At 36.6% G+C, this 26,041-nt stretch overlaps 2 protein-coding genes across 3 annotated transcripts; one reads left to right on the top strand and one right to left on the bottom strand.

The window, feature by feature from the left end:
- Window positions 1–3,319: 3,319 nt before the first annotated feature.
- LOC107819895 (DEK domain-containing chromatin-associated protein 4) lies at window positions 3,320–12,407 on the top strand. 2 transcript variants are annotated; one of them, XM_016646074.2, is made up of 12 exons: window positions 3,320–3,444; window positions 4,289–4,937; window positions 5,060–5,093; window positions 7,548–7,627; window positions 8,725–8,784; window positions 9,068–9,178; window positions 9,469–9,549; window positions 9,635–9,715; window positions 10,559–11,018; window positions 11,165–11,277; window positions 11,642–11,672; window positions 11,868–12,407. In XM_016646074.2, exons 2-12 carry the CDS (start codon window positions 4,350–4,352, stop codon window positions 12,038–12,040), a joined length of 1,812 nt encoding a protein of 603 aa, XP_016501560.1. In that variant the 5' UTR covers window positions 3,320–3,444; window positions 4,289–4,349; the 3' UTR covers window positions 12,041–12,407. The 2 variants fall into 2 exon arrangements, with proteins under 2 accessions (XP_016501560.1, XP_016501559.1); XM_016646073.2 differs by having other exon boundaries at window positions 9,632–9,715.
- Window positions 12,408–13,348: 941 nt separating this feature from the next.
- On the bottom strand, window positions 13,349–19,606 carry LOC107819894 (uncharacterized). The gene is made up of 2 exons (XM_075256792.1): window positions 17,250–19,606; window positions 13,349–13,666 (listed from the first exon to the last, which is right to left on the bottom strand). Exon 1 carries the CDS (start codon window positions 19,464–19,466, stop codon window positions 17,343–17,345), a length of 2,124 nt encoding a protein of 707 aa, XP_075112893.1. The 5' UTR covers window positions 19,467–19,606; the 3' UTR covers window positions 13,349–13,666; window positions 17,250–17,342.
- Between the last annotated feature and the right edge of the window lie 6,435 nt (window positions 19,607–26,041).

Here is a 26,041-nt window from a genome sequence, read left to right as displayed (position 1 = left end):
TGAAAGTTTGTTTACAGAAACTGTGAAGCGCCTTTTTCTGGTGGAACTTGAAAGACAACAAGCCATTATTTGATTTTGAATATACAGTGAAATAGATTTACCAATTTGAGATGTGAACATTCTTTCATCGGCAAAAAAGAATGTATGATTTATGAACTACATTGTGGTCTAGCCCAGTTGCTTTCTTTGTCATTGCTTCCTCAAAATCCTATAATGATTGATATTATAATGCCGCCGATAAAAAGGGCAGCCCGGTGCACTAAGCTCCCACCCACTATGTTCTGAATGTTGATTCAAAATTAAAGTATCCACTCCAGAAAATAAGTTTTAAAGTATTCAGTGATGATTTTCTGGCCGCCAAAAGTAATGTTATATATTCCTTTAGTATTATAGTTCTATTATTAGCTTTTGTAGCGACTAAGCTCACCACAAAAGTAAACAATGTGCACAAATAAATTTTGTAAAAACAGCACGGTATAGCCATTTTTCGGATTGATCATTCAAAAATAGCCAGCGTTTACCAAGTCAATGAAAAATAGCCACTATTTTGCTGCAGCAGAGACCGGTCCAGCATAATATACTGAAGTTCGGTGCACTTGTGTATCAACTCAAGCATATTATGTTGGACCGGTATACTTTGCTGGCTCCAGTATAATATAACGGAGACTGGCGCACCGGTGCTCCAAACTCCAGTATATTATGCTGGACCGGTATGCTTGCTGGAACTCCAGTATATTATACTGGAGTTCTAGTGTACTTATACTGGAACTTCATCATATTATATTGGAGTTCCAGCATACTTATCCTGGAACTCCAGTATAATATATCCTGGAGTTCAAGTATACTTATGGTGGAACTCCAGCATAATATACTGGTGTATTTTCCGGGTTTTGAACAGTGTTTTCGCTCATATTTATCTTTACATGAAAAGTGGCTAAATTTCGATTACTTTTGAAATTGGGCTATTTTTAAACGACCAGTTGTAAATCTGGCTATTTTTGAATTTCACCCATAAATTTTAGCTAGGTTGGAGACATAATAGTATAACGTTTGGTGGCGACTAAAGGGGCGCCGGGGTAGGTCGTCACTAAAATCTTTAGTCGCCACAAATATAAATATTGCGCCACAAAGACGACTTTAGCTGGTTGCCTCTCTCAACGCTGACATATCGCATAACTCTTGGTGGCGACTAAATTGGTCGCCATATTCGCTACAAAAGATAGCTACAGAAATTGAAATCGCCACAAAAAGTAAATAATGCGTCACAAAACGATTTTAGCTAGGCCTCCACTTGGAAAGGCGACATATATAGCATAAACTTGTGGTGCGACTATATGGGTCGTCATTGAAAACCTTTTATAAATTACTTTTGGCGGCGACTAAGGAGGTCGCCTAGCATATCTATTACTGAAAATTTTATTTTATTTAATGCTTTAACAGTAACAAACGTGAAAGTGAGTTGTTGAATCCAAATATATTAACTTTTCTTATACAAACTTTGTCTAAAAATTTCACCAAGGCATGGATATGTGAATGTGCGCCCGCCCTTGTTATTTTATTATTAGCTTTTGTGGCGACTAAGCTCGTTAAAGAAATACAAATGGTCCATATAATAGATGTTAAGTAGGTCACTACTACAATAACAACATATAATACTACTTTTGGTGGCGACTAAAGAGGTTGCTACAGATATTGTGACATAAAACTTTATTTTTTGTAGTACTGTAATAGTAATAAACAAGAAAGTGAGTTGTTAAAGCCAGATAGATTATTATTTACTTTTCTCATCGAAAATATTGGTTAATTCAAACTTTTTATCTTTTTTATTTTACATCAAATTTTTGTGCATTATTATTATTGTTATAATTATTTTATTATTAGGTTTTATGGAGACTAAACCATAAAAAGTAAACAAATACATCACAAAATAGGAAAGAAAGCTTTGGATGCTTATCAACTAGAATTTTTTTTAAAATTTCTTCGACCACCCAGATCAAAAAGAAATTTTCCAGTCCAAAATTCAAAATATTTAAGGCGTCAAAATTAATTAGTAAATAACAAGTCAAAGAAAATAATTTTAGTTATCAATTTTAATTAGAGTATAACTAGGATTCGACTTAAATATATATTTTTGAAAGTTAATAATCAACATATAAAAAGGTATAATTAGTGTGATAATATGTGAAATTATATAGTTCAAACATTTTCCGGAAAATATTTTTTGATTTTCCCATGTTTGGTTGGCTTAAATGTTTTGGAAAATATTTTCATCAACTCATTTTTCTCCAATTGGAGGAAAATATTTTCCTTTTCAAAAGGATGGAAAACATTTTCCAAAACTCTTTTTCAACATTCTCTAACTTATTCCTCATGCCCACCAACCCACCCTTACCCACCCCAAACCCCTCCCCCAACCTATCCCAACCTCACCCACCACCCACCCTAAATAGAACTATTATTAATAGTACTTTCTTTTCATGTTGTAGATAGAGTACTTTTTTTATTTCAACAAAATTAATATATTTTTTTCGATATAGTAAAAGTATTTTCTTTCATTTCAACAAAATGTGTACTTTTCTTTTATGATGTAGAAAAAGTATTTTCTTTCATTTCAACAAAGCGAGTACTTTCTTTTCATGATGTAAAAATATATTTTCTCATCTCAACAAACTGAGTATTTTTTTTCATGATATAGAAAAAGTATTTATTTTCTTTCATGTTGTAGAAAAGATACTTTCTTTTTCAACAAAATAAAGTATTTTCTTTTTAGTTATCAAGCTCAAATTTTAACGTTGTTCTTGTGTGAAAAAGTAAAATAATACATTAGTTCCTTTGAGTTTATGTGAATTTTGGAAAAATAATTAAAATTTTGAAGAAAATAGAGTCCGGGAGGAGGGGGAGGGGAAGAAGTATAGGAAACATGAGGATTTTGGGGAAAATGAGTTGAGTAGAGTAGCATAAAAAATTACTTTCCTAAAAATAATTTATACTTTCTAACCAAACACTAAAAAATATTTTTCGAAATTTTTTTCACTCACCAACCAAAGAGTCAGGAAAATATTTTCCTTCCTGCCAAACACACCTCAAGTGTCGAACTAGGATATCATTTTAATTAGAGTATAACTAGGATTCGACTTGTCTTAAATATAATTTTTTTAAAAATTAATACTCAACATATAAAAAGGTACGATTAGTGTGATAATCTGTGAAATTATATAGTTTACATGTCGAAATTAAAATAAAAGCAATCTCCACCGTCACTTAGGCGGCTAAGCGATCACAACCGTCGGTCTCGGTCCTATTTCCAGAATCGTGCGCATATTAATCCGACAATGGCAATTAACACTATTTAAAATCCGAAACTGAAGTCCGCTGCATGAAGTAAAACGGCAAAGGTTCTCACTGACGAGAGTAGAACTCAGAAAATTTAGCTCTCAACTCTTTGTAAGTACTCAATTTCTTACTAATTACATGCAAATTTAGCTTAATATTTACATTCTTAATGTCCGTGTGTTTGATTATTGTAGAAAGCTTGCATTTTTCGCAGCTTAGGCTTTTTTTTATATATATAAAAAATTCAGGTAAAAATTTGAATTATGATTTTTTGTTGTCAATTGTATTTTTTGGGGTTAACTCCTTTGTATATAGCTGGTTCAGGTTGATGGAGTGTAAAATTGTGTATAATGTAGAGGATTAATCTAGCTGACCTTAACTTGTTAGGGATTGAGGCTTACTCTGTGTGTGTGTGAAGAGTTTGAGGTAACTGATAACATGCAAATTCAGCTTAAAATTTTAGTTCCTTTATTAAGCATTCTTGATGTTGTGTTGGATTTCGATATAAAGTCTTTTTCCTTTCTTTTTCTTTTTTTTTTTTTTTTTTAAGTTTAGGTTTTCTTTTAAAATTGACAGGTAAAAATTAAAATAATGAATTTTTTTGTCATTTGACTTTTTTGGGCTTAACTCCTTTGAACATAGCCGGTCCAGGTTGAGGCCAGTGTAAAATAGTAAATTATGCAGACAATTCATCTAGCTTACCTAACTTATTTTGTGTGTTTGTCTGTGTAGCTCTGTGTGTCTCTGTGTGTGTGTGTGGATGTGAAGAGTTTTCGGTATCTGATAAGAGATAACATGTTGGGTGCATCATTTGCATGTAATTTTAGATAAAATATTGCTTCTTTTTTTCTCTCCTCTTTAAGCTTCATTGGTTCTTCGCAATTGCCACGGAAATTTGTGTAGTTTAGTAGCCAATTCCCGAGTTCTTCAAGCTTACGATTTGATACTTATGCAGGTTATCTTTTGCTACGTGATTGGGGGCTTTTTTTGGGCCTATTAGAAGTAGAATTTTGGTTATGGGAGAGGGCGAAACTGTCTCTGAATTGGCTGAGGCATCCGTCAATGGAAATGTGGCAGCGGAAGACAAGAGTGAAGCCTTTACAGAGAAGAAGAATGCTGAAAAGGATGAATCGAAAGAAGTAGAAGAAGAGAAAAAAGAGGGTGATAAAAAGGACATTGAGAACATGGATATAGACAAAGAAGAGGTGAAAGAAAGTAAGGAAGATGAAGAAGAAGAGAAAGCTGACAAGGAAAGCAAAGGAGCGGAAGAGAAGCCAGAAACCAAGATTGAGCTAATGGAAGAAGAAACTGGTGAAAAACCAGATAAAGACAAGGATGAAGACGTGGCTGATGTACAGAAAGAGGAAAAAGAAAGTGTTGAAGAGCATGAAATTGAGAGAGGATCAAAGGAGAGTGATAAGTCTGAGAGTGGTGCTCTTAAGAAAGACAGGAAGAGGAAAAGGCAAGTGGAGGACAAGAAGGAGCAAGAGCCTAAAACACCTCCGGCTTCAACAATTGAACGCCCTGTACGCCAGCGCAAATCTGTTGAAAGGCTGGTTGCATCTATTGAAGGAGAAGTCGCCAAGGATATCCATATTGAAAAGGTTCCATGATAGCAGTACTAACTTTGTTGTTTAATCCCCCTTTTATGATTCCAGAAGTTGGGCCTGCACAGCAAGTTTATTATTGTTCGTGGCATTTAGTTAATGATCCATCTGATTTGCAGGGTCGTGGAACTGCACTGAAAGATATCCCAAATGGTAACTTACTAGTTCACTGATTATAACATGTGTATTGTGTTCATAGATCTGCTTATATATCTCGCAGGAGATAGATTTTAAGATGCCAGTTAGATATCTTATTTCTGCTTTGCTTTTTCATATGTACGCAGAACAATGTTACTTCCTGGTTGTTTGTTCAAAATTTGGTGCCCAAGTGTAAATTATTTGGTGCCTGTTTACAATTGTTCTGCTCAAAAGGATGGAAGCGTAATTTATTTTGTGCTAGATGCAAAAGGAAATTGTATGAATTGCATTTCCAGATTCGTTTTCCCTGTCGATATATGACGATTGTCAGCATGTGTTTTATTCCTGAGAATCTTGTGGAGCTATCTGAGGGATCTCGTTATGGGAAATTATGAACAACAAAGGTGGATCTAAGACAGAAATCTAAGATCACACTAGTTGGTTTGTGCCAAAAGTAGAGCTTTGCATAATAGTTGTGTTATAACTATGTACAATGTTTCTTCCACTCAAGAGATTTCTGGGCCTTGAGGGTATTGGCTAGGCAGGAAAGATTCTTGCTGAGTCGGGGCAGATGTTGCTATGCCAAAAAGAGTATGCTTTTAGCACCTTTTACATAATTAGGCCCAGAAGAAATCTGAATCTTGGGTTTCTATTAACTAACAGAATCAAGCTTCCGCATGGAAGGACAACCGAGAGAAGAATAATTACTGTTGACAGAATCTTCAATTGAAACGAATCCCAGAGCAATCAATGAACTGACTTTAAATCCGAGTCTTGCCTGCTGAAAATTCTCCTTCGGAAAGAGAAGTAACAAGCTGCCAAGGAACCCAAAAAATGATTCCTTTTTTTTTTTTTGGGTTAATGATAAGGTTTTATTCATACAGTGCTGAGACTTTATCCTTTGAATATGATTATATCTATCTTAAAAGCATCTCAAGTTCTTCTCTTTCCAAACTGGTGATTCTCCTTCATCCAGTTAAGAAAATAAAAGGAGATGATCACACCGGGGCTTGCATGATTTAGTATCTTTTGCCCTACCTTTTAGCTTCAGCAGGATCAACGAGTCTGTATCAGATTTATTGATGTTTCCTTGATTAGACTTGTAGCAGGGTAACTTGCTCATCCTTTTGTGTGCTCATGTGGGGTGGAGGTGGGAGAAGGAGGTTACTGTTTATTCGTATTTTTCATATGATTTTCCCCTCTAATGGTGAGTCTCTTTCTGTCTCCCTCATGGCTTCCAGTCATAGGTATGTTTACTGAATTGTCTACAATACTAGCCAGCTATTTCGGGTTTTAGAGGTCTGCTTTTGTTTTTTGGTACCTTAGAAATAACGATGCAACCATAAGGCATAGGCCCTTGGCATGTGGGAGAGAGAGAAAGCTATGGTATGGGGTTGCATACTTGCATTGCTCCATAAACAGTATCATATACAAAACCATTGGTGGAAATGAATAATCATGCCAAAAAATTACACATTGAAGTATATTTTGATGGCAAGACGAAGAGCTTAAAACCTATGGTCTACTCTCCGATGCCAATTGGAAAATACTTGGTCAGAACAATTGGTATCCACGAAATTCACTATCCTTCCTGTTGTTACCAACTTACCATGCCACACAGTGCACATTAGGATAGTTGTGATTACCCGGGGCTTGCCAGCGTGAACCAAACCTGTTCCCAAGTTGGTTGCTGGAACTGAAAAACATGGTGGACTGTCATGTACAGTGAAATTACAAGGAAAATGAAAACCTTATAACCCAGATGAGCTGCTTCCCCCAGTTTCAATTGTTTTATTGGATGGAGCTTCATCTGGGTCACAAAAAAGCGCATTGTAGTAAACAATGAGGAATGTCATTGATATTTGTGCAAATTGCTTTAACTTTAATTGTGAGCTAAATACAACTGGTATGGGAAATGTTTACTTGATCTATCGGTTGTGAGTTTGGCTCTCTTTACTTTTCTTGGGGTAGAACTTTTACTTCCCATCAAATGAGGAGGAAAAAGGGAAAATGAGTTGAATAGTAGTTCAATACTTCAATCTGTTAGAATGTGACAAAGGATACACGACTACCTACTTGCTTTTATCTTGTTCCCCTTTAGGTTGTATGGGGGTTTATCTATAACCAATTAGAGGTACGCTCAGATCTGCATAAGTCCTGATTGGGCTGATGACTTTTTGTTCTATTACCTTCTTCTTTTCTGCAAGTCTATGTTCTACAACTCTAGGTATTTGATTTAATCTCTGCCTTTTTTACCCCTCACTCGATTTTCTTTTCCTGTGCACCACTTTCATATGCCCCTTCGTGTATGAGAACGGCACTTTGCTACTGAAGTTGTTTGGTGTCTCTCTCATCCAATGTTGTTTCCGCTATTCTGTGTTTCTCTCTTCTTTTTTCCCCCCACGATGTGTTGATGCAAATAAATTTATGCAACTATTGTAAAATTCTTTTTTCTTAATGTAACTTCAGTGGCATACAAATTATCCAAAAGGAAGACTGATGACACTCTCAAATTGCTGCACACAACTCTCTTTGGACGGCGAGGAAAGGTGACATTATTATTTGTAGCTTATTTCTTTTGATCAGTTTCCCTTTGTTGTATGGTTTCTGCTTACCCTGTTGTGTTCTGATTGACATGCTAAACCAAATGCCTTACATTCTTAATTCTCCCCTTCCTGACAAAGGTTAGGTGTCTTCAGTGTTGCTGTTGAATTTTCTCTTCTATGGGGACATCGATATGTATTTGAGAGAAGAAGAAGCTATGATTTTCCTGTTGCGTGTTCTATGTCCATTTTATGGCCAAATTATGTAAACTTGAGCTTCTTTTAGACAGTCATACATGTCCAATTCTCCATTTTTTTTGGGAATTGAACTGGTAGGACTTGTTTGGTTTCGGCATAGAACTTTGCATTACTAATGAAGCATGGATACTTGGATCAATTTCTCCTCGACAAATTCTCTGCCTGTGTTTTATTTCCGGCGTTGAACTCTGCATAAATAATACTTACCTAAATAGCTTATGTGGGAATCTATGTATTACTTATGCCGGATCAAATGTAAAATAAAAGTATTTGTATTAGCAATAACCGGCCATGAGAATGACTAGAGTACCATGAATATAGGGCACCTCGTTCTAACAAATCAATTCTTTTTTTAATTTTAATAAAAATTTAATCATGAAAATATTCCATATGAAAAATTCTTACTAATTTTTAAGCAAAAAAGTTTTTAAAGATTAAACATGTGCGTTTGTATAGGTGAGACCAATTAGTTGAGATTCTTCTAGTCATGTTAGTATGTTTATTTTTGGTCCAATGTTTTGTAGGAGTCTTCTAGTCTTGTCTGAGATTTCTGTGCCAGTAGAAATGTAGAAAACTTCTAGTGTTCTTTTTTCTGGTTTCATGAGCTTAAATGGAACAACATGAACGTTAGGATATCCGAACTTTCTGGGGATTGACGCATAGTAGTAGAAGCAGTTTGGCTGCATCGTGTCTTGTTTATGAATTTTGTGCAAGTTGCTTGCTCTGAACTCATGGAACTAAAGATGCCTTTAAGAATTCTTGAGGACAATATGCTAATTGTTCCTGATTTCTTCTTCTCTCTCTTTCTGTTGATACTTTGTGCTTATGGTTCTTGTCCTTTGCAGGCAGCTCAGTTCAAGAGTAATATTTTACGTTTTTCTGGCTTTGTCTGGCATGAAAATGAGGTAATGAATGACTCTCCTGTTATAGAAAGTTCGTAAGAGAGATATCTATCCTTTTCTTCTTTTTTTCCCCCTTCCTTTTTTCTTATTTGGTACCAGGGGTGTGGTAGGCTGGGATAGGGCATGTATAAATGTAAAGTTTCTCATTGCTTGCTCATACGGGGCTGCTAATATATCTTGTTCATTATTTCGTTCTTGGGATCTTAATTTGATTTGTGTAATCTTCGTTCTAATGATTCGGAAAAAATGCTTGAGCTCAGTGTCTTATACTACTCCATTATTGCAGGAAAAACAAAAGATGAAAGTAAAAGAAAAGCTTGAGAAATGTATGAAAGAAAAGCTATTGGAATTGTGTGATATACTTGATATACCAGTTGCTAAGGCTACATCAAAAAAGGTTTGTTCATGTATTACCACTGCATGTTAGGCTTTCTATGTCGTTAGTTATTTCTTCTTACTGTTGTGTCGTTGTATCTTATGAGGGTATACCAATGGAAGGGGTAGATATCTTCCAAAAAATTTGACTTGGAAAATTATTTAGTCAGTATTTTTTCTTTTAGTGACATGTTGGTTCTAAACTTGTCACCTCACACCATATTAAGCAGCTCTTAACAGACAGTACAGCTAAGTATTTGTCTGCTATCTTCCTTCAAAGGTTCTTAGCTAATTCTGTGTTTTATGTGTCAGGAAGATGTAGTATCACAGTTGATGGATTTTCTGGAAGCTCCTCATTCTATGACTTCTGAGTCGCTTGCTGAAAAGGACCAGGTTGGTTGCAAAACCATTTTGATTGCTATGGAGTAATTCTTCCAGTTGTTGCATAGTATGCTTATTCATCTGGTGCACTTAGCAGTCAAGTAAAGGAAAGAAGCGTGAACGAGTGAGGAAAGAAAGTCCTTCGTCAGCAACTGGTAGTTCCAAAGGTTCAAGTAAGGTATCACTCTTACATTTGAGCATGATTTAATTGCAAGCCATCACCTAGTGGATGAGTTTTAGCTAAATGGCTGTAACCTGTTTGGCCTTACTACATCTGTAACACCATCTGCTTGTAGTCTTAACTTTGCCTTCCATTTACTGCATTTAAGTTTCTACATCAATGCCCTTGAGATTTGAGACGGTAAATCACATCATCTGGCTTTTAAAATTGTGAATTGTTTCTGTCTTCTTGAAAGTAATTTTGCTGATTGAAGTGGCTTTCCCTCTGAAGCTACTGAGTTCTGGTCTTGGGATGAGCGAGTGTAGAATCATTTTAGCCTCCTGAAAAGAAGACAAAAAGTTATCAAACAAAATGCTAAAGTTGTTCCTGCCAGGATACATGCTATACGTGTCTGACTTTATTCTCTTTGGGGTCGTTTGGTTCAATTGTGGGATAGTCAAGGATATTCCATGGGCTGGGATATCCCATCGGGATTAGCTATCCCACCTTCTATATGGATAGCTAATACCATCATTTTGGCATAAATTTTTCACCGGTATTAGGTAATACCCATAACCAAACATGGGATAAATACAATCCCAAATTCTATCCCGGGGTTTGTATACTTATCCCGATAACCAAACGATCCCTTTGTTTATTATGGTAAGTGTTTTTTGTATCGTGGTTTTGTGAACCCTTAAATAATGCATTTTAATTTTTGCATCTGAGATTGATTCATCATTTCAAATTTCAAAAAGAAACTAGAGAAAATCTAGAAGAAAAGGGAGATTCGTGAAACCATATGTTTGTGCTTGTGGGGACTTCTCCTATTATGATCTCTCTGTCTGGTATATTCTGCAGAGTCGCAAGACTGAGAGTGTATCTAAAAAGTCTGAGAAGAAGAAGAAGGTGCACGAATCAAAAGGTGAATCAGAGGAAGAAGATGACCAAGAGGAGGGAAAGATAAAAACTAATGGTGTTCATGAGAGATCAGATGATGAGACGTCAAATCAAGCTGAAAGTGAGGAGAAAGACGGTGAATCTAAAGATGAGTCTGAGAAGGACAAGAAGAAGAATAAGCAAAGTTTAAATAAATCATTGTCAAATAAGGAACCTGGTGGAAAAGTTAAAACCAAGAGAACACCAGTCTCTACACGACCTAGTCCTTCACCCGAAAAAACACCTTCAAAATCATCAAAAAGCTCTAAGCACAATGATAGCAATGATGCAAATCCCAAAGTGTATTCAAAGAAGAAAGTAACTGAAGTGGTTAAGGGAAAGTCATCTACACCAAAGAAGCCTACTTCAAAAAACAATACTGGTGAGAACCATTGTTTTCTTCCATTTGTGTGTAGAAAATTCTTGTCAAGATCATCAAAGATCTATATATGAGTATTTTCATAAATTTCTCCTTTATGTATTTATTTAAGTTAAATCCTTTCTTTATTAGCTTTTCTGAATGTGTAGGGAAAAAGGTTCTGAAGGGAAAGGATCGTAACAAAGTAGATAAGTTGAGGCCAAGTGATGATGAACTCAGAACTGCAATTTGTGAAATTCTAAAAGAAGTTGACTTTAACACGGTGAGGAATAAACTTTTATTATGTTCTGGTGTTCATAGTTCTGCAATTTTATGATCTTTGTTTCTTTCCTTGTTAGCAAATCTCAATTGTTAATTTCCGTGTTTAGATTGCTTTTCCATATGCCTAAGCTTTGGTGGGTAGAGTTACTCGGTACCCGTGGTGGGAGGTAGTAGGTACCTGGTCGAATAGTGTAGGTGTGCGCAAGCTGGCCTAGACACCGCCATTATAAAGAAGCAAAAGGGGAATTATTTTCTGTTTAGACCTTTTCAGATGGTGCTTTGAGCAATCACATTTTGATCATCACAGTTCTAGGATGGGATTTACTTTCCCATATGGCTGACATCGTTTCTTTTTTATGCTGCAGGCTACCTTTACTGACATTCTGAATATACTCGGTAAGTGTCCTGTTAAGATAGTTTTGCTCTTCTTTAGTTATACAACTTTTTGTAGTCTGATAAAAATATGGAGATCGTGTTGATTATTGAAAGATAAGTTTTAGTTGACTAAGTTAAAACTTTGAGAAACTTGATATCACATCTGCTAAGAGATCATAATTTCAGAATTCAACTCACGAATTTTTTCCATTTCAGCCAAGCGGTATGATACGGATCTTACACCCAGAAAGTCATCTGTAAAGGATATGATCCAGGATGAACTCACTAGGTTAGCTGATGAGGCTGATGACGAGGAAGAGGAAGAGGAAGGAGAAGGAGATGCTGAAGAGGGCGAAAAACAGCCTTCTGGCCAAGGTGTAGAGGCCTGAAAATATAGAACATTGCAAGGAAAGGTAGCCTATATTGTCTTATCTCGAGATCCGACCCTTTCTTCCTCTGATGTCTGAATTGTGTTCCATAATAGAGTTCGACCAGCTGTAATTTATTGTTAATGTTCCACTTTGTGGTTAAACACACTCGCTAAGAAGTCACTGCAGCGTATTGTGTAAACAGACATTTGTAGGAAGCACTGATCTTTTCATGTGCTATAGTTGCTAGTGTTATGATTAACACCCGTAGACGGACTTTCGAGCTGTTGGCTGGCATAATCATGGTTTTCGTGTTAGATCTCACTGCCCGAGAACAAATTGCTAAAATGCCATTCATGCTATGCTAATGTTGTAAGTTCTAATTCCACTTGATGTCTGTGAAATCTATTCTAAGATTTCTTAACGGTTGCCCTTACTAGGTGGTGAATATGTTATTGCAGTTAAATATATATCTTAATGCAGTTAAATATCTAGGTTGTATTATTTCTAATGTAATGGCTAGAATGGCGACTGGCGAGGAGGAGACAGCAGATTCGTTCTCTTAGTCTTGGCACATTTGAACGGCCAATAATAAAACCATTACTCTTCCTTTATGTTTGTTTCTATTTTGTCTCACTGGAGAAGAGGAAATAGAAAGGCATTAGATGAAATAAACCATGTGTGAAACTGGAAATACAAGTTTAGGGGCACTTTTGGTTATTGCAGATTTGCAGTATCATGTAAGTTTATTAAGTTGTACTTATTGAAACTTGAAACTATGTCAACTCTAAAAAGAATTAAATTAAAAGGTTCTACACAAATGCGAAGAAGTAATATTGTAACAAAGACATTATGATTTTTTTAAACAAGACAAAAACCAGAGATATTTAAAAGCGAAATTTAACTTTATTTTATAATTGTAGCTTACAAGCAAATCGTGTTCTTTTGATTATTTCACGGAATGCCTACGACCTCCCACCATCACATGTGCAAAGTAAATTTGCCCATCAAGGCATGGACAACACTTAAATTTGACGTAGAAATGTATTGCGCCCCTCTACCATTGACCATATGCACTAACATGTTTACATAATTATTTTTCGTCAACTGAAAGAGCAGAAAAACATAGAAGTAAGCTTAATTGGTAAGGACAAAGTATATGCCTCTTAAAGAATGGAAGTGAAATTACAGTTCACTTAACATGACAGCATTTTGATTTCATAATTAGAATTCTTTATACACTTTACAAGAACACTGACTGAGTGCTGAACATTGTGTGCCCAACAAAACCTGGGTCTAAAGAACATAAAAGGATAATACAGACGATTAAAAGAGATCAGCAAAAACCTGAGTATTAAATCCTAAAACATTACATCAAAATAGCAAGTTTCAACAACAATCTATCACACAGTTCAGTATGTTCAAGTCATACTCATCGGACGTGGGTACTATAACATCTAATATTTTAACTAAAAGTATAAGATAAAAGAGGTTAAAAGCTAAGATAAAAGTTACACAAGAAGATCAATCTTTCCGCAAAATGCTCTCTCAGGCAAAAGATTCAAGGTTGGTTCGTCATGAAGAGACACACCATATTTCTTTCAGAAGTATCCAAACTCATATCTCCTCTGCCATCATCACAAGAAACTGAAAGATAAGATTTGCAGTTAGTACCCAAATTTATAACCATACAACTTAACGGAATGAAAGACAACATCCATGCTTATGTGAAACAATTTAAATTGATGCGTAAATTTAGCACGCAAACTGTACGGAAAACCCAAATATAACAACAGCAATAAAAGGAATTGCTACAAATTATTTTATCTATCAATTAATACACATCCAATTCCCTCCACACAAGGGAGTGGCTAATGGTCTAAACCTTCAATAGATCAACTATGCCTCAGTTCCAAACAAGTCGAGGTCAGCTATATGAATCCCACTGGCCATGTTTCTCCATTTGGACTCCTCTCAACCCAGTAACTTACATAGGGAAACTTTGTTCAATAGGAAGAAGTTCAAAATATCCAGATATTTTGAACTTCTTCCTATTGAACAAAGTTGCCCTATGTAAGTTACCATGGGCTGGGGCAAAGAAGAAGGATAAGCTCTAGGCGTTGTGGATCCACAACTTCTACATAAAGGGGAAAATTTGGATACTATGCGTATACCTAAACAGGCAAGCAGGATGGTAAAGAAAGTTCTGGATGCCAGAAGTTGGCTAAGCTCTGGGAATTCAGTATTGAACACATTGAATACATTTACAGCTATCTCTGTTCACATTGAATGCATTTACAGCTAACTCTGTTTCCAGAGTTAAAAGCCTATGGATTTTTCCTTCCATTATATCAGAAAGTGCCTTGGAAGAGTCTCACAATGGTTAAAGGATGCATCAGTGTATCCGTTGGCTGACTCTTCAAGGAAGGCTTTCTAATGTGGATAGATTGGGTGGATGGGGCGTCCATGTGGCTAAGAATGTGTGTTGTGTGCTTATGATGCTGAGGAATCACATACTCATCTATTCTTCAATTGTTCTTACTCGAGGAGTATCTGGCAGACTCTTTTAAATTGGCTGGGCATGAGTAGGCAATTGGGATGCTGAAAAATAGGAAGATAAAACTAAATGGCTCATGTAAGTAGTTAACAACAGTAGGTCTAAGGGAGTTCTGTTGAGGTTTCTCTTTGTTGCTAGTCCTAAGTTGCTCGGACACGGATGCGGGTGTCCGATATGAGTGCGGATCTAGAGGTCAAATCCCTCATGATCTAAAAATAATTCAAATATCTAACACATAGTGTTACAAAAATATGTCTAAGTTCTAAGACATCATGTGGAAAACTTACAAGGTATTCCGGGAAGTTCAAAATATTGATCAAGAGGAGAATCCTAAAAGGAGATAAAAAGAAAAAAAACTGACATAGAAATTTTCATATATAAGGTATGCCATTTTTTTCAATTTTACCCTACTTATTTGTTTCAATTTCAGAAATCATTGTATCTGACCCGAACTTCTCCATTGATTTGAGTCAAAGTACCCAAAATACGGATCGCACACCCACACTTACACTCACGTCGTGTCGACACGGGTGAGGCACCGAAAGTGAAGAGTCCGAGCAACTTAGGCTGTTAGTATATACAACACCTGCACTGAGAGGAACAACCGCAGATTCCAACAGAAGAGTAGAGAGAGTTCTGAGAAGATCAAAAACATAGTTTACAGTTATATATTGTAGGGCAAAGGCACTATAAACATTAGATAGGTTGAATAGTTTTCCTTGTTAGCTAACTGTCTTGCTGCTGGATGTGGAGACTTCAATTGTACCCTTTCTAGAAAGTGCTAAGTGTAAATCCCTGATAGCACTGCTAGCTGTCATTTTGGTTATTTTTGTATGGTCTAGCTCTAGAGTCAAATAAGCTAGCTTGTATATACTGCTATTTAGTTGAATAATTTTTATTATTTTGACCCAAAAAAATTAAAAATAAAAAGCACTAGGAATTCTCTATATTTTATTTTTTTGAGACTGGTACCAATATATTAAGAAAAAAGGCACTAAGGCAGTGCAAAACCATATGTACCGGGGGGAAGATCAAAACTGATCCACCAGACTTACAAAAAACCTAACATGTCAACCAGGGATCTGTATTCTCTACATGCCTTTCTTTACACCAAAAATAAAACAAAAGAATACAATTCATCATAACATTCTGAAGAGTATTGTATCCGTCTTCAAAAACTCTCAGAGTTCCTCTCTGTCCACACTGTCCACCATACACAAGCAGGTATCACTCTCCACCATGTCTTCTGACTGACTACACCTCCAATGTTATTCCAGGACTAGCTCCAGAGTAGTTGCAGGCATTGTCCATCTGAGGCCCACAATGTTAAGGAACAATTGCCACAATTGACTAGTGATAGGACAATGCAGGAACAGATGACTGTTGGTCTCTAGATCTGTGCCACATAACAAACATCTGGAGCATAACAGAAATCCCCTTCTTTGTAGGTTTTCTTGGGATAGAGAAAAAAAGGAATTCTCTATATTTTCTACCGACATATCTCTTTGACAAGGCAAAACGGCTCCTAAAAAGCATAGTACTTAAGGTAAACGTAGTATAGTAACATGACTAAAGCATATTCCCAACTACGCGGTCTCAACTATATAAATTCTTTTCTTTCATTGTGTCATATTTTCGCTAAATCAACATGAACTCAAAGAGATTGTACGTCTTTCGACAACTTTCTTTCACGTGATTTTAGGTCTCGCTAATCCCTTTTTAACACCTTCCCTCACCATAGCTTCACACCTACAATCAGGTGCATTTAGAGGTCAATGCAAGACATTACCAAACCATCTCAATAGATCTTCTCTCATTTTATCCTCAATGTATGTTAACTTGCACCTTCTAGTGAATGTGGTAATTTCTAATCTTGAGTTCAATATAAAAAAAATCCAGTAAAGGGTCTTTTGTTCTACTATTGAACCGTAAAACATGATTCTTATTGGAGCTAGAAATTGTCTATTTTGAACAGGAAAAAGATATTTTTTTTATTGGTTGACAAATAGATAATTTTAACACTTCAAAATTTCGATGGATGCTTGTCAAAAGGCCACATAATACTCATAATTCAAAAATGCTGTTATAATGATTAACTACACATATAAATAAGCTCCACTAATATCAATAGCAACTGAATTGTGCAAAGAAAAGAGAGCTGCTGGTTTTTGGAAATGATAACCTGCCGCCTTGTTTTCAGAATGAAAATAACATAAATTTCCTATGAAAGTAGAGTATATTCAATATTATGCAATATAATCCTTATCGACAGGTTTCTGTTTCATATGCATTAATTTATTAGGTAAGTTTTAAGAATAAGGCTGCCTATTAATGATCAGTATGAATGGGCGAAAGGCTTGACTACCATGGGTAACTTTTGAACTAAATGAGATAACTGTATTCTGTAACTATCCACTACAAGCACACATACGGGAACAGCCTTATACTTTTTAGTGAACGACATCATTTTGGTAGAACAAATTAAAGCTCACAGATATGGCATCTAATTAGCAGTAGCAGACACCTAATACTATTCAGAAAAGAGAACAAGATGGTTATGGTTCTAAGACGGATTTTCTACACTGAATATCTTCCTTCAAAGGGGAAGAGATAGTAAACACATATAGAACCAACAACCAAAGGCGGAAAGGAAGGGTGAAATCTTGAACTTACGCCATCTTAATGCTTAGTGACGATGCTCCTTGCAAAAGGAATACTGAAAGAAAACAGCCAAAGTTATCCTAGAAAAAGCAGTATGTCAACAGATCAATCAGAAGTCAGACGACGCCTCTTTTCATAATCTATATCCCTTGACCTTGACCGTGAATCATCTTCGTGCGATAATCGTGATTTGGTGTGTGTCCTTGATGATCTTCCCCTGTCCCATTCATCATCATATTCTTGCTCACGGTCCTTGTACCTATGATGATCACCATATCTATCTCTATCATCCCTATGACGGTCACGCTCCCGTCCACTACCTCGATCCTTCTCAAGGTCACGGTCACGATCTCTAGAGCGTGTGCGACTGTGGTCACGATCCCTCTCTCTCACACTCTCTCGTCCAACGTCTCTATCATCTTGGTGTCGCCTCTCCTCTTGCCAATCATCATCATGCCCTGTATTCTTATCTCTAGCCTTATCTCTTTCATAAGAAGGTTCTCTATCATCTCTATGTCTTCTGTCTGAAGAACCAGACCAATCTCGTTCTGAGCCTCTATCTTTTTCTTTGTTACTAGGCCAAGCCCCTCTATCACGGTTTTCTTCTCCATACTGATGATCAGATAAAGCTTCTTCCCCATAACTCGACTCTCCCGCTCTGTAGCCATGCTCGTCTCCCGCCCATCCACCACCCATGTTAGGCTCAGACCACATACCCATGTTAGGCCCCTCCATACAAGCACGAGGCATCATTCCCATACCATTCATTGGCATTCCTCTGCCAAAGAATGCAGGATTTACATGAGGAGCTACACCAGGCAAACCAACACCTCCTCCAACTGGTGGAAATGATGGCAACATACCCGAAAATGGTGGATTTGGAGCACCAGGAAATCCTCCATAACCACCCATTCTCCCCATAGGCCCTCCAAAAGCAGGATCAAAACCTTGACCCATCATTGTTTGAGGATGCATCATTGGAGGTCCAGCACCCATACCTTGTCCAAATCCACTCCCACCATTTCCCATAAACCCCCTTCCAACAATGCCACCACCAGGCCTATTTCTCATAGGACCAACAGGACCCCTATTCCCCATTCCCTGCGGACCTCCTCTGCCCCAATTTCCTCTCCCAAAATTCCTGTTATTATCCCCACCACCTTGAAAATTACCACCTGTAGCATTGTTGTTGTTAAGACCAGTTTTAACAGCTGTATCGCCAGGCCCCCGCCTCGCCTGTGAATTCATAGGAGCAGCCTGAGCCGTCTGCTGATTTCGGTTCATCTGAGCCTCACCCATTCTCTTCACAGTAAATGGCGAAGCAAAGGCGACCACACAAGCCCGCCCATTGAAAACATGTCCATTCATCCCTTCTTTACAAGCTGTGGCGGCTGCAGGCTCATGAAACTCAGCCTGGCAATAACCTTTCGACTTCCCACTAGCTTTTTCGTCGAAAAATTTAACCTCCTTCACAGTTCCATACTTGCTTAACTCTGCCTCCAGCTCAGCATCTGTTGTCCACCAATGCAGATCACCAACAAATAGAACCGTCCCTCCACCACCGCCTCCTCCTCCACTGGGACCTCCACCCAAAACCCCTACTCCGCCAACATTGTTACCTGTTGAATTCCCATTCACCATTCCGTGCCTAACCAAATTATCATTCCCAGAATTCTCAACATTACCAACATTGCCTAAACCACCCACACCAGCAGCATTAGGACGTTGAATTACCCCTCGATTCACAACATTATCGCCCCCATTCTGCTCTAAATCAGCTACCTTACCCGACGGATCACAAGACTCAACCTTTACCAGATCACAAGACTCGACCTTTACCGGATCTCTACCTCCCAACTCATTCCCTCTAAACCCTAAATCCCTAAACCCGTCAGCTCCACCCGAAACCCTAGACACTACATTCTCTTCTTTCTCAACTTTCACCTCTCCAACTGCAACTGGCAAAGCGGCACGGCTACTCTCCGGCGGTGGAGCAACAAGCTCAGCCTCCTTCTTAAACCCTAAATCCTCATTCTTACGAGCTGACTGAAGAAAATTTTCACCAATATTAACATCATTATAAAGATCTTCGTAATCATCATCGTCTTCTTCAACAAGAAACCCATCATCGGCAACAGCTGAGATAGCTTCATTCCTGTGAAACTGCTCCGTCGGAGCCCCGACCCGATCCCCAAACCCGTCCCCTTCGGCAGCTTCATTTTCGTCCATGGCAATCTTCAAAAAACGGACTTAGGGTTAGGGTTACTGATTACAACCTCAGAAGCTGGATTTTTTGTAATTGAAACACTAGATTTTTTGAATATAATTGAAAATATTACAAAAATAACAATATGAAGTGAAGAAAAAAAATGATAGCTTGGTGAATTTTAATGGAAGAGCTGTTCTACTTCAAAGCAGAGCAGAGTTTGGTAACTAGATACATTTTTATTCTTTAGAATAATAGATAGCATTGTTAATAGAATTATATTTACGGTGAATGTCCATATTTAGACAGATTCTAGGGTTTATTACTTGGTGGCTATAAATAGAGGGTTCTATTCCATTGTAATTCATCCCAAAATTCAATAAGAATTTCCTCTCTCTTTCTCTGCAATATTGTTCTTCTACTTTTATTGTTTCATAACACGTTATCAACACGAGACTCTACCGTCTCAAGAAACGTTTGAGAAGATTAAGGTATATTTTTTCTCCTCTTTTTAATTATGACTGACATTATGAAAAGAAAGTTCGTTACCCTTGAAATTTCGGACAAGAACTATATGACAAGGGTGTTGGATGCTATAATCCATTTAGATGCAATGGATTTTGGAGATGCCATTAAAGACAAAACTAAAGCATCCACCCAATACTGTGCTAAGGCCTTGATTTTCTTGCGCCATCACCTTGATGAAGGGTTGAAAATAGAATATCTCACAGTCAAAGATCCACTTATTTTGTGGAATGGCTTAAAGGAAAGATATGACAACTTAAAGTTGGTCACTCTTCCACAAGCACGATATGATTGGGCTCATCTTAGGCTCCAAGACTTTAAGTCTGTTTCCGAATATAATTCTGCGATGTTCAGAATTACTTCTAAATTGAAACTCTGTGGAGATACTATCACTGATTATGATATGCTTGAAAAAACGTTTACAACGTTTCATGCCTCCAATATGGTTCTGCAACAGCAGTACAGAGAGAAAGGTTTCAAGAAGTACTCTGAGCTGATTTCTCTTCTCCTTGTGGCTGAGCGAAACAATGACTTGCTCATGAGAAATCACGAAAATCAACCCACTGGGTCTACACCATTGCCTGAAGTGGATGAGGTGTATTCCCATTATGCTAAGCGTGGAAAAGGCCGTGGCCCTATTCGTGGTCGTGGTCATGGTTGTGGCCGTGGACAAGGAAGAAATTTTCCTGGTGTTAATCACCCCAAAAGAAAAATAACCACCAAAAGTGGAAAATGAAAGATGAGAGGCCAAAGGCAAATGGTTCAGAAACCGACTGTTATCGTTGCGGTGGAAAAGAGCATTGGGCAAATATTTGTCGTGTACCAAGACATTTGGTTGAGCTTTATCAAGCATCTCTAAAGAATAAAGGCCCTGAAGCTAATTTTGTTTATGACAATGAATTTGACATCACCCACTTGGATGTGGCAGACTTCTTTGAGCACCCTGATGGAAAAATAGACCACTTGATCGGTGATGGATCTGTGGTTAAAGATAATTGAGTAGTTTGATTTTTATTTTTGCTTATTCGTAGTAGTTAGTGAATAAACATCATGTAATCATAGTTCTTTACATGAGTAGTAGTCATTAGTATCAATTAATATTATTTTATGAATTAGTGTTAGTTCGTTCTAGTATTCGTTTTAAACAATATTTCAGCCTTTGACCATATCATAATTATTTACATACACATGCATGTAGTAAGAATTCAAATGTGGCATATTGTTTTAGTATTTAACAGTCTCCATACATAAATTCTTACCAATTGTTTCTAATACTAAAGTGTATATTGAGTACAATATGTCAAAAACATATGTATCTATTTTGTACTGTATTACGAACTTAGTGTGCAATTATTGCCTTTACATATTGTACTATTATAATGAAATTCATCATAACTATAACAATATATTTCTTTACCAGTGTGCATACATCAGGCAGATAACGCAATCTTAGAGTAGTACATGAAAAAGCATATTATGATTTCACTGTTTAATAGTGCTAACAAGTGAAAAATAAGTAATAGCATGTGATAATCTTGTTAAAAGGATTTCTCATAGTGTTAATAACCAAACACGAAAATCAAACTATAGCACTTATAATTGTATTATTACTCCTAATAAATTAAAATAAAATTGATGTCTTGTTAAATTTGCATGTGGCCCAGATGTTATGTGTATTAAATCTCGGTTGTCTGTGTACTACCATTATTTTGCATTTGTTTGCATTCTTTCATATAAATACATTTTCTTCTTTATATTTTTTCTGAATTTCCCTTTTAGACTAATATTTATTCGTATATTTCTTTTGTATGTCAAACCATGGGAAGCAAATATGGATATCCCACAAAACAAACTTGGATCAAAGTTCAATTGTAAAAATATTTGTTTAATTTATTCATGTACAATACATACAATATTCAAAGAGAAGAAATATTTCTCTCATTTAAGTATGTGTAAGGCAGATATTACTACAATTTCTGGTAGTAGTAATTTAATTGAAGACTCTGGAAGAGCTACTATAACTCTGCCTAAGGGAACAATACTTATCATAGAGAATGCAATGTTCTCCTCCAAGTCCAAGAGGAACTTGTTGAGTTTTAAAGATATCCGTCGAAATGGATATCATATTGAGACAATAGATGAGAATAATCTTGAATATCTCATCATTACCAAGAATGTCTCTGGCCAAAAGAAGGTTATTGAGAAATTCTCATCTTTATCTTGTGGCCTGTATTGGATATGAATTAGTGCAATTGAGGCACATTCTACCGTAAACCAAAAGGTTACTGATTCCAATACTTTTATACTTTGACATGATCGATTGGGACATCATGAATCAATTATGATGAGACAAATTATAGAAAACTCAAATGGGCACTCATTAAAGAATTTAAAGATTCTTTTAGATAATGAATTTTCTTGCACTTCTTATTATCAAGGCAAGTTAATTATTAGACCATCACCAACAAAGGTTGGAATTGAGTCTCATACGTTTTTGGAACGTATACAAGGGGACATTTGTGGAACTATTCACCCACATAGTGGGTCGTTTAGATATTTTATGGTCTTAATAGACGCATCTTCTAGATGGTCCCATGTGTGCCTATTGTCATCTCGCAACCTCGCGTTTGCAAAATTAATGGAACAAATATTCAATTACGGGCACAATTTTCCGATAATCTAATTAAATCTATTAGACTTGATAATGTTGCTAAGTTTTCATCTCAAACATTTAATGATTATTGCTTATCAATTGGGATAAAAGTGGAACATCTTGTAGCTCATGTTCACACTCAAAATGGTCTTGCAGAGTCTTTAATTAAACGTCTACAATTGATAGCAAGACCGTTACTCATGAAAACGAGGCTGCCCACTTTTGTTTTGGGTCACACCATTTTGCATGCAGCAATGCTAGTTCGTCTTAGACCGACAAATTATCATAAATATTCCCCGTTGCAATTAGTTTTGGGTCATGAACCTAATATATCCCATTTAAGAATTTTTGGATGTGCAGTATATGTGACTATAGCACCGCCATATCGCACCAAAATGGGTCCGCAAATAAGGTTAGGAATATATGTTGGGTTTGAATCGCCCTCCATTATTCGCTACCTCGAAACATTGGCGGGGGATTTGTTTACTGCACGATTTGCAGACTGTCGATTCGATGAGACACTTTTCCCAAAATTAGGGGGAGAAGTTGGTGAAACCAAACAAAAAATTTTGTGGAAAAATCCATCATTATCTCATCTTGATCCACGTGCCTCTATTTGTGAAAAAGAGGTGCAAAAGATTATCCATTTACAGAGAATAACAAATCAAATGCCAGACGCATTTACGGATTTGAAAAGAATAACAAAATCACATATCCCTGCAGAGAATGTTCCAATCCATATTGATGTCCTATTGGACAATCTTCTAGTGTCATAACTAATGAGTCAAAAGCACGCCTAAAACGTGGCAGACCATTAGGTTCAAAAGATCAAAATCCTAGAAAAAGGAAAACAAATGATCAAAATGACACTACGAAAGAATCTTATGAAGAAATCCACGATTTAATAGATTCTGAGATTCATGAGGAATCCACTGAGCCCGAGGCTCAAGAAAATAAGGAACTATCAATAAATCCAATCGATATTGAGACAAATTTGAATCGAGTGGATATAGTGGTGGATTATGTCTTTGCATATAATGTTGCATCTAGCATTATGCAAGAAAGTGAGGATCTTGAACCTCAATCTGTTGGAGAATATCGACAAAGACTTGATTGGCCAAAATGGCAAGAAGCAATCCAATCATAGTTGAATTCACTTGCAAAACGTGAAGTTTTTGGGCCTGTAGTCCAAACACCTAATGGTGTTAAGCCTGTTGGCTATAAATGGGTCTTTGTACGCAAGAGAAACGAGAAAAACGAGGTACAAAGATATAAGGCACGCCTTGTTGCACAAGGATTTTCACAAAGGCCTGGTGTCGATTATGAAGAGACATATTCACCCGTTATGGATGCTATAACTTTTCGTTATCTCATTAGTTTTGCTGTCCATGAAAAGCTTGACATGCATTTAATGGATGTGATTATCGCCTACTTTTATGGCTCACTTGATAATGAGATATACATGAAAATGTCTGATGGATTTAAAATGCCAAACACACATAATTCAAAGTCCCGGAAAATGTTTTCAATCAAATTGCAAAGATCTTTGTATGGTCTAAATCAATCAGGACGAATATAGTATAATCGTCTTAGTGAGTATTTATTAAAGGAAGGCTATATAAATGATGCTATTTGCCCATGTGTTTTTATAAAGAAAACAACATCGGAATTTGTTGTACTTGTCGTATATGTTGATGACATAAACCTTATTGGAACTCCTATAGAACGCCAAAAGGCAATTGATTGTTTAAAGAAGGAATTCGAGATGAAAGATCTCGAAAAGTCAAAATTATGTCTTGGTTTGCAAATTGAACATTTGGCAAACAGAATTTTTGTTCATCAATCTGCCTACATAGAAAAGGTATTGAAACGGTTTTACATGGATGGAGCACATCCATTAAGTACTCCGATGGTTGTTCGATCACTTGATGTGAATAAGGATCCATTCCGACCTCAAGAAGAGAATGAAGAGCTACTTGGTCCTGAAGTACCATATCTTAGTGCAATTGGTGCACTAATGTATCTTGCCAAAACTACAAGGCCTGACATAACTTTTTCAGTTAATGTCTTAGCAAGATATAACTCTGTTCCCACAAGGAGACATTGGAATGGAATCAAACACATATTGCGGTATCTAAAAGGGACTACCGATATGGGCTTATTTTATGGAAATAATTGCAGTCCTGATCTTGTTGGTTATGCGGATGCTGGGTATTTATCCGATCCACACAAGGCTCGATCTCAAACAGGTTATGTGTTTACCTGTGGAGGCACTGTCATATCTTGGCGATCGACTAAGCAATCAATTGTGGCTACTTCATCTAATCATGCTGAGATAATTGCTATTCATGAAGCAAGTCGAGAGTGTGTGTGGTTGAGGTCTATAATACATCTTATTCGAGACAAATGTGGATTGAAATGTGACAAACTACCCGCGATTTTGTATGAAGACAATGCAGCATGCATAACCCAATTGAAGGGAGGATTCATAAAAGGAGATAGAATAAAGCACATTTCACCAAAGTTATTTTTCACACATGATCTTCAAAAGAATGGTGATATCAATGTGCAACAGATTCGTTCAAGTGATAATATGGCTGATTTGTTCACAAAATCTTTACCAACGTCAACCTTCAAGAAGCTAGTGTACAAGATCGGGATGCGATGGCTCAAAGATGTGAATTGATGCTCTCATAAGGGGGAGTTAATGCGTGTTGCACTCTTTTTCTCTTACAAGGTTTTGTCCCACTGGGTTTTCCTTGAAAGGTTTTTAACGAGGCAACCAAAATGCATATTATTAGAGATGTGTACTCTTTTTCCTTTTCTAAATTTTTTTTCCATTGGGTTTTATTTTAGTTAAGATTTTCACGAGGCACATTACTTATCGAGTAGACATTCAAAGGGGAGTGTTATAAATAGAATTCTATTTATGGTGAATGTCCATATTTAGAGAGATTTTAGGGTTTATTACTTAGTGGCTAAGTCAACCTCTCCCTATAAATAGAGGGTTTTATTCCATTGTAATGCATCCCAAAATTCAATAAGAATTTCCTCTCTCTCTTTCTCCGCAATATTGTTCTTCTACTTTTATTGTTTCATAACAAGCACCTAACTATTAAAATTTTGAAAATACTTCTGTTTTGGAAAAAATATTTTGGCAAATTTATAGTGCATAAATTATGGGTTTTATCGGTACCCTATAATTTTGGCTCAGATTATATATAACAAAATTTTAAATCCGGTAAATTAAAATGTTGTGGCAGATTTTGAACTCACATTTAGTTACGGTACGACATTTAGATATTCGATTTGATTTTTTACCGTATCTAATTAAATTTGGTATGGTTCTGTACCTTTCGTTTTTGGTTTATTCGAGCTGGTAACTTTGGTTTGTTTGGTAAGAATACTAACTAGTCATAG

Source organism: Nicotiana tabacum, chromosome 1, assembly GCF_000715075.1.
Source record: "Nicotiana tabacum cultivar K326 chromosome 1, ASM71507v2, whole genome shotgun sequence".
Lineage (NCBI taxonomy): Eukaryota > Viridiplantae > Streptophyta > Magnoliopsida > Solanales > Solanaceae > Nicotiana > Nicotiana tabacum.
Note: the sequence above shows the minus strand (reverse complement) of the source record. Positions and strands in the feature narration are given on the sequence as shown.

Coding starts and splice junctions, on each gene's coding strand:
- LOC107819895 (XM_016646073.2), top strand. CDS start 4,350: ATGGGAGAGGGCGAAACTGTCTCTGAATTGGCTGAGGCATCCGTCAAT. Junction 7,628..8,724: donor TCTTTGGACGGCGAGGAAAG/GTGACATTATTA, acceptor TGTCCTTTGCAG/GCAGCTCAGTTCAAGAGTAA. Junction 8,785..9,067: donor TTGTCTGGCATGAAAATGAG/GTAATGAATGAC, acceptor CCATTATTGCAG/GAAAAACAAAAGATGAAAGT.
- LOC107819894 (XM_075256792.1), bottom strand. CDS start 19,466: ATGGACGAAAATGAAGCTGCCGAAGGGGACGGGTTTGGGGATCGGGTC.